The 9,749-nt window shown below is 35.1% G+C and overlaps 1 protein-coding gene across 5 annotated transcripts in view; it reads left to right on the plus strand.

Moving 5' to 3' along the window:
• Window positions 1-9,749, plus strand: part of LOC106874759 (uncharacterized) — a 259,055-nt gene that overhangs the window by 217,954 nt on the left and 31,352 nt on the right. For 3 of the 5 annotated variants that reach the window (XM_052974949.1, XM_052974946.1, XM_052974948.1), the window contains 3 exons: window positions 498-656; window positions 5,444-5,509; window positions 7,412-7,554. In XM_052974949.1, the coding sequence (XP_052830909.1) occupies window positions 498-656; window positions 5,444-5,509; window positions 7,412-7,554 (368 nt within the window). The remainder of the gene's footprint in view (window positions 1-497; window positions 657-5,443; window positions 5,510-7,411; window positions 7,555-9,749) is intronic. The other 2 variants (XM_052974947.1, XM_052974950.1) reach the window with 2 other exon arrangements.

Genomic DNA, 9,749 nt, shown 5'->3' on the forward strand with positions numbered 1-9,749 from the left:
GTGGGGGGGGGGGTTGTTTCAGTTTTTCTCACCATCACATTTTTCTTAGCAATACAGTTTCTCTCCTCTCCTTCATTTTTCACTTTCTCCTCTTTTTTTTCTTCCGTACATCTTTCAGTTCACTTGCACATTTTTCTGTTCCTTTTTTTGCATGTTGATGTGCCTTTTCTCAATTTTGGAATGTGCATGTTGCTAATTCACTTTTGGTTTCACCTGCATTGTGCCTTTCTTTTTCACTTGAGCCATTTTTCTTTTTCTCAGAATTTTTAGCTGCCACATTTTTCTCTCCTTCTTTTGGAAACTTCTGCACAAGACTATGCAAATTTTTTTAATTTACTTTTTTATTCTGTGCAGGTCTTTCTTTCTCTGTCATCAATATTTTTTATTCGTATCACTAGCTTATGTTTCTTGGTTTAAGTAGCAATAAATTATTAACCAAAAAAAAAAAAAAAAAAAAAGGGCAGGCAATGATGATGTTGATGTTGCAATCCTTCTAGATGGTCCGTATGGAAATGCAAATGGCTACATTGAGAACAAACACAACACTTCCAGTGAACACACCGATGAGCTGCCGCCTTACACTGACAATGACATAGCTCATGAACTGTCCGATGAGTCTGACCCCGAGAAACCCTATGACACCTACAGGAATGATAGTGAGTACAGATATAATAATATTATTACAAGTCATCACCTGCATGGTTGGGACAACTATGTCTTCTTACCAAAAATTCCCACAATTTCTCTCACTCTCTCTTTTTTTACTTCTGTTTCTTTGTTTTTGTTTTGTTTTCCCTCCTTCATGGAGTTGCTGTGTTTTTTTTTGTTTTTTTATTTCTAATTCTTTATGATTCCTGGATTAAGTTTTTCCTGGTTTTGATAGAGAATCTCTTTAGATATTATCTCTATCTTCTTACACTTTCTTTCTTATAAACCTCACTCACTCCAAGTCACATCAGCACATATTCTATGTCACAATTGCTGAGTTTCCATTGGGTATCCCTGTCTCTATCACCATTGTCCTCTTCATATACCACTCTGACATCATAATGAACCAAAAAAAATTAATCACTCTTTTTCTTGCTCTATTTAATGAAAACATCATCACTGAACCAAAGTCATATCAATGCACATTCTGTCATAATTTAGTTCTCAATCGGGTATTTAAAATCTATTTTATCTTGAACTAGACACCTTGCATTATAACACATGCACACACATACATCATTGTCTCTGTCACCAGTCTCTGCCGTTACCATTCTGCCTATTTTTGACATTATTTGTTATGACAAGACTCACCTGAATCATATCATAACTTTGAGCCCTCAGTTGGATATCTCAATTTTAAAGCCTTTGTTATCAGGAGCTAGTTCACCTCATATATATTCAAAAAGGGGATAAAAATCTTTTACAAGAATTTTATCAGGAAGCCAGTGTGTAAAAAAAAAATTCATAAGGGAAATTTCTATTCCTGAGAATATAATTATTCGTTTATATTTACATAAGGGGCATTACTACAGAATAATGCCACACACTGGACTTCCCAAAATAAACACATTTTCCTCGCATTCGGTACTAAATGTGTTTATTTTGGGAAGTCCAGTGTGTGGCATTATTCTGTAGTAATGCCCCTTATGTAAATATATATATATATATATATATATATATATATAAAAGAAAATGAGATGACAAAGGAATAAGTGATTATCTTATGGACTTGATTAGCTTACAGCTGTTTCTGCATGTTAATTCAGCCATTATTATAGCCTCTATGTGGTCACTCATCCTGCTAGATATAGCAGTCAACTACCCCATTAGTTCACACAGCTTACTATCATAAAGAAGGATAAAAGTCAAAAAGGGAATGTTTTTGGTCTAGGGTTAAACAACATAAACAAATCAACGAATCGAAATGCACACACACACACATGAGAGGGAGACAGGAAGAAAGAAAAGAATAAAAGAAATTAGGGGTTGGCTATGTCCACCATGCATAATAACTTCTGGAAGAGATAGGAATCACATCTCTCCTATAAGCACCAGCTCGTTTTACATCTTTCAGGCAATCTGTTTATTTCTCTTACGCTGTATCAGATCTGCACACTGTCACACTCCTACATTGTTGCACCTTTGCATGCAGCTGCCAATTTTACACTTCATTGATCACGGTATCTGTGAAGACATTGTTCTTAATTTACAGGGATGGTCATGAACTGAATTAATATAAACACACACACACAGTACACATTTGAGCATACCTGCATGCACACACACACACATTCATTAAAGCTTTGTTCTGTTTCCCACATGACACATGATCTATATACATGTTTGTGTGTGTGTATTTATAATAAAGTGTATATGTGTGCATATACACCCTTACTTAAAATGAGGTGTTAATGCAGGTATATATATCTATATGCATAATATATATGAATGTATCTATATATATCATGTGTATATATATATATATATATATATATATACATATATATACTCTTTACTCTCTTTTACTTGTTTCAGTCATTTGACAATGTTTAACAAAAACATCTTTAAATGACGGTCTGACCGTCTGCCAAGCAAATGGGAAGCAGTAATTGAAGTAGTTGTATGCTGTCAACTTAACGTGACAGTCCCATGAAGGGAATAATACTACTGTTGTTTAGACCTAGGAAGCTGCACCGCTTCCTGTCAAGGAATGTGTCATGGCCGACAGGAAGCAATGCAGTATTGATGAGAAAAAGATCAGCATAACTGAACATGCTAACCTATACAATCAATATTATTTCTTAGAATTTCAAAACATGAATCCTTCAAATTTTTTTTTTTTATTCATTATTATATATTTCAATGGGGTAATGTTGGAGTTGGAGAGAAGGGATAAAATAAAATTAAAACTTGAATAGTCTTGAACAAGAATTGCACCATGGCATCAGTTTTAACTTATTGGCTGAATGAAATATCTCAGCTTTCGTGAGAAACTGGGAAAGATATTTTGCACAGTTCAAAACAGAGCCATTGGATCTTCAGACTCACTCTCACTCACTCACTCAGAGTTGAGAAGAACGAGGGAGAAATTCCCCCTAAATGGGGATCAGAATTTCAGTATTTCAGGTAAACACTCTTTCTCTTCTATGCATGCAGGTAATATTATTCCTTGTTTAAGGCAGCAAGCTGCCAGAAACGTTAACATGCCGGATGAAATGCTTAGCAGTATTTAGTCTGTCTTTGTGTTTTGAGTTCAAATTCCTCCAAGGTCGACTTTGCCTTTCAGCCTTTCGGGTTCGATAAATTAAGTACCAGTTTCATACTGGGTCGATCTAATCGACTGGCTCTCCTCTCCCCAAAACGTCAGGCCTTGTGCCAAGAGATTATTCCTTGTTTAGGTATGTTCTTCTTTTGGAAGAAGCTGGTAGTTTGTTAGTTTTGTATTTTGCTTCATTTTACTAACATTTTACTAACTGAAACAAATCCTGCCTGACATTTTATTCCTGTTGCACAAGGTTTTTGTTTTTTTTTGTTTTTGTGTTTTTGTTACATGTTTTTTTTTTTTTTATCCTTCTGCAATTCTACCCTTACGTTTGTTTGCTCCACCGCTTAACTTGATGGTCTTAAAGAGCTAATCAGTCAGTCAGTCGCTATAACACTTTAATTAATTTCCCCTCCTCACACTCTGGAAGCATGAGAGAATACAAGGATAGAAAATGTCAGCAAATGATATTAATTGTTGTTGTTGTTAATCCTCTTGTATTCCTTTACTTGTTTCACTCATTAGACTGCGGCCATGCTAGGGCATCACCTTGAAGAAATTTTAGTTGAATGAATCAATCCCAGTACTTATTTTTTGTATCTGTTTGTTTATTATTTTTATTTTTGGAAGTCTGGCACTTATTTTATCAATCTCTTTTGCCTAACTGCTAATGTACAAGGATGTAAACACACCAACACCAGCTGTGATGGGGGGGGGGCAAACACAGTCCACACAGTTTACAAGCATTCATATCATATCTTCAGGTTGAGGATAACTTGATAGCGTCCTTCCTTCCTCTTGTCGGTCTTTGTAGGCCTTGAGAAAAAACGGTCAAAGAGCAATGCTCTCTTTCTCACCTCTGGCGAGCAAAATATGTATAAAAAGAAAAGAAAAAAATACACAATAAAAACGCAGTATTTTGAGTTTTCTGAATATTCTTGGTCAGTTTCTTTGGTTTAACTTATTCTCTTCATCACCATTTAACGTTTATTTCCCCCATGCTGGTGTAGATTGGACAGTTTGACAGGGGCTGGCAAGCCTGGGGACTGTGTAAAGCTCCACTATGTGCGTTGTCATGGTTTCTGTAGCTAGATGTCCTTCCTAATACCAACCACTTTACAGGAGTGTACTTGGATGCTTTTGATGTAGCACTGACACCCATGAAGGTCACTAAGTAACTCACATGACAAGACTCTTCGACTGAAGTGGGGAGGGGGGGATTGAGGGAGCTGACTGTGCCAGGTGATGAGAGATTTCTTGTAAGCTTTTTTTTTTTATTGTTAGTTCCTGTTGTTATATGAAGAATTAATTACATATATCGGGTGATGGGCATCTCTTGACCGTTTCAGTATTTTCCTCTCGTGCATGTACAGGGACACTAGCAGTCAAGTTTGTTGTAAACTGTTGCCCAGTGAACCATATGGTTAAATATGTTCAAACTTAATTAAAGTTTGTGTGTGTTGCATGTCTAAGGTGAAACAAATTATATCTTCCGTCTCACTGTCAATAACTAATGTTTCTCAATTAGTTGTTGTTGACTGGTCTGGTTAGCAAAAACATCATCTTTGTTAACAGCCAAATTCTGGACTCTTTTTCTAATTTACTGCTCATTCTCCTCAAATATTTCATTCAAATCCATCCAGCGGTTCCAATTTGTCCTTTAAGACAGTAGGGTGCAATTTGAGGGGAATTTGACTGCTATTTCCAGCAGATCTGGCTACCATATGAAGGCTCTCTATTCATTGATCTGAATTTATATTGTTCTTGTTAAAATTATCAAACCCCTGAGTTAACTTAGCTTTCCATTCTTTTATTTCATTTTTTTCAGACGTAGTGTACTTTGGATTACATTAATGTAATTTAAGACAGACTTAACTGCTATTTTTAACAGATTGAGCAACTACATAGAGGCTTCCTTGTTGGCTCATTGTAATTTGAGTTGTTTAACCCTAGCTTAACCCTGACCAAGCAAATCTTTCCTCTGAATGTTTTTCCGCTGTTGTAATCCTTTTGTTTAAGACTGTAGAATGTGATTTGAAGGAGACCATTCCCTCTTTTTGTCCAAATACACCCAAACTTTAAAGCTGCTTTTCTAACAAAACTTCATAGATGGTTCTCTGCAATTGTTTAGCAATACTTGTTCACTCTTTCTCCATTTCCAATTTGGCATGCTGTTGTGTATCTTTTTTCCAGACCTTAATCACGACGTCCCTCCCTCTTATTCTGATGCTTGTAGAAGTCCAGCCGAAAAATCTAGAGGTAGGCATGCTCTTTTGATGGTATCATTGTCAATACAATAAAAGCAGAGAAACACCAAAACCATCCCTATTAGGATTTAATGGCCCTTGTTTCACTGATTAACCCCCTCTACAGCACACTTCAATAATGAAGTGTTTATATATATATATATATATATATATATATATACACTTTTATTTTTTTACAGATGACAGAAATTAAGCATGGCATGTTATAATTGCTTTATTTTTTTTTAAACAGTCTATGATACATAAATATACCTCACTTATGCATGGTCTTGGTTTCAAGAGCATTTTCCTGCATGATGGTTGGTGGGTTGTGCGTTTTTGCATTCCTAAATGAGATAATGGATAAATATTTTTTAAAAATGACCTGAACAAAAGTTTTTTTTTTTTTTTTAACTTGCTGAGTCTGAAGGAAGAGATAGTTTCTATGAGCTTTGCAGGCTCTTTGTGACAGATGAGACTGATACCACTAACATTTCGTTTAAACCAGTGGTTCTCAACCATTTTTTTTTTTTTTGCCTATGTACCACTTTTGATTCCTATTTTTCTCTGGTGGACTCCCATATCCATTCAATGTTTAAAAATATTCTATTAAATTTTTATAATTGAATATCATTAGGAATTGTATAAAATATTTTGTGTATTGTAGAAGTGTAAGCAATTTATTGCAGATAAACTTTAAACAAAGTCTTACATGGACCCTGGTTGAGAATCATTGATTTAAATTGTTACAAGTTAAACACTTCTAAGAAAAACACAGGTGGGAGGAGGGGAAGATTCAAAGACATTACATTTCTGGAGGATTGGACATGGTGTTTAGTATTGGATAGAATATGGGTGGTGGGGAAAAGACGTACGAGTCAGGATTGGCTGAGTAGAGGTGGTACAAGATCAACAAGATGCAAGGGGCAGAGCTCATTATAGTAACAAAAAAAAAAAAAAGCAGTGATAGGAAATGGCATCCCTATTCACTAGAGACAGTTGTGTTGGTGAATAATTTTATGCAACTCAGTTGAGAGTCCTTCTCTAGATATATATATATATTCTTTTGTTGTGTATATAAACAAATTGACTGCTTTTTCCTCTGGGATAAAATGAAGGTGACGTAGACACCTCTGATGAAAACTCAAGGTTTGAAAATCAATTAAGGCTGTTATGGAATATACGAGAATTTATTATTAATCACAACAATTGTTTCATTGTGATTAACCATAAATTCTCATATATTCCAGCTTTCATTTACCAGTAAGCTACTAGGTGTAAACCATTCATTTTATTATCCATTGATTAATAAATATATATTTTTTACTTCTTTGTAAAAAAACATTTTCATTCTCCCTCTTCTTGAAAATTTGCTATGCAATGAAAGCTGGTTAGAAATCTTTATTAAAATATGCTTCCAGTTTAGCATTCTGCCTTATTATTTTTCATTTTCCTATTATTTCTCCACGTGCAGTTAACACAACCCCACCATTTACTGACACATATATATATACATATATATATATATATATATATATATTAATCAAAGTGTACAGTATTATATATCCATTGCAGCCAATCTTACGAATCAGTTGCACACTAGGGGTTCAATGGAGTGTTAGTTAATGGCCCAGTTATGTAACCCAGCAATCTTCAGAGGTAGCCATTATGGAATGAAATATGGTGATAAATACATGTGTGTGTGTGTGTGTATATATATATATATATATATATATATATATATACACACACACATACATATATTTATATACACACGTGTGTATATAGATACAAAGATGAAAATTTTGTTACACAGTGGTCGACAGAGATGCTGAGTGTAAATGTGTGAATCAATAATACTATGGCATAAAGTGGCACGCTAAATGCTAATGAGATCTTTCTTTTGTCTTTGCAGATCTTACGTTCTATAGTCACCCTCAGTCTCCAACCAGGAACATGAATTTCATCAGTCTCAACCCTGACGGTCTGCCACGGGATACCAGCACCAGTGGACGCGAAAGTGGCTACTCCACACCAGACTCTTCACGACCTAAAAAGGTTATTTATGAAGTCATTGTATGATGTCATTTCACCTGCATCCACTGATGGTCATCCTCACTGTACCGTAACCGTACTGGCTGATGATATATTGTTCGTTGAACACCCCCACTATCTTCCAAAATTCTTCACCTCTCCAGATGTTGTTTGGCCTCCATTACTATTGTCCTTTCCCCCCCTTTCTACCTATTTATTATTTTTTTTTTTTTTAATGCATCGATTTCCTACAACTTTCACTCTCTTCACTTCTTTCCTGTTGTATACACCATGTGATACTTGAAGCAACCAATCAAATTCTGTAAAATTTAGATGTGGGAATGCAACCAGTATGGAAGATTGCTGTTGTATTATATTATTATTATGCATGTCAGAATTGTTGTCTATGGATGGTTTAGAGATGAAGACGAGGGGGCCTTAGAGAAAGCTAATCATTATTAGTATTATTATTATTATCATTAAGGTGAAGAGCTGGCAGTATCATTAGCATGCCAGGCAAAATGCTTAGTGGCATTTCATCCATCCTTATGCTCTGAGTTCAAATCCCTCTAAGGTCGACATTGCCTTTTATCCTTTCGAGGTCAATAAATTAAGTACCAGTGTTTCACTGGGGTCAATATAATCAACTAGCCCCCTTCTAAAATTTCAGGCCTTGTGCCTTTAGTAGAAAGGATTATTATCATTATTACTAAGGCAGCGAGCTAGCAGAATCATTAGCACGGCAGGCAAAACACTTAGCTGCATGTTCTGAGTTCAAATCCTGCCGAGGTCGACTTTGCCTTTCATCCTTTCAGGGTTGATAAAATAAGTACCAGATGAGCACTGGAGTTGATGTAATTGACTCAGCCCGTTCCCCATAACTGCTGGCCTTGTGCCAACATTTGAAACCATTACTACTACTGTGATTGTTACATTAGCCATTTCATCTCCTGTAAAACATCCCCCTGCTGCTACTACTACTACTACTACCACCAGTGCTGCTTAAAATGACTAAAAGTGAAGAAGACATTAATGATTCCATTCTCTCATTTCCTACCATTCATTCTAGCACCAAACACAAATACATCTTTGAATTATAAAGTCTACCAATTATAAAGGAGATAATGCGTTTAGGTTTCGAAATTAACTTTTTGACTCTAAGAAATTTTCCTCCCGTTCCCCCTCTATCCATCTCACTTTAGCATGGTTCACTTCTTTTGTCGTCATAACATCTTCTGACATGTTTTTTTAAAATTATTTTTTTATTGTTCCTTGCAAAACAGGAGAGTTCACATTACTGTCTTATAATACAATACAAAAAAAAAAAAGATAAATCAATCAATTCTCTCTGACCACTTTCACTACCATCATCATCACAGCTGGTCTCCAGCCATCCAGTTTAAAAAAAAAAAAAATTTCTATAGATATTCTAATGGATTTTTAAAAATTCAAATGACCTACTTAACTGCTGTAAAAAAGCAATGAACATTCTATTAGGTAGCATCCTTACATTAATAGCATCAATATACTGCTGTATCTAACAAAGAAATTCAACAGATAGCATTCCTATGTTAACTGTATACTGCTGATATAAGAAACTAGGTTCTTGTTTCCCTGTATTCCCTATCTTTCCACCAACACCATCTTGTTCCTCAACTACTTTTCTGTTCTCAAGCTTTTCCATATCATCTTCACTCTTTACCGTTTCTCTTAAACTTATTTTCGTGGGTTTTTTTTTTGTTTCTTAAATCATAAAAATTCTTTATTTAACCTTACAGCCGCTTTAATCACAATCCCCTTTTCCGTCCCCTCTGCTCGGTTATCTCTATCCAACCTGAATAGTCCTTTCTGATGGACTTTAGTTGCAAAGGATGTAACCATTTTGAATAACTTAATTAATTACTAAAGTGAAAACAAAACAAAAATTCTATTTAAATGTTGGTAGAAAACAACAGTCAAAGTAATGTTAAATTTTATTTTCTCTGATAGGGGGAGTGAGTTCAATTTTACTGTAAACTCTGCACCCCACCTTTGCTTTTTTGTTACACCAAGCTAATAATTAAAAAAGTATTGGTTTAATGGTGGATGGGGAGTTGGTATAGTATTTTGTACAGCTTCAAGACTAGCCCCATCCAAACTCTAAAGCTGGAGAGTGATACACACACATATAAAACAATCAGTTATTTTTATCATCATCATTTACTTGATCCCTGGTTGAA

The sequence above is a fragment of the Octopus bimaculoides genome, chromosome 20 (genome assembly GCF_001194135.2).
Source record: "Octopus bimaculoides isolate UCB-OBI-ISO-001 chromosome 20, ASM119413v2, whole genome shotgun sequence".
Lineage (NCBI taxonomy): Eukaryota > Metazoa > Mollusca > Cephalopoda > Octopoda > Octopodidae > Octopus > Octopus bimaculoides.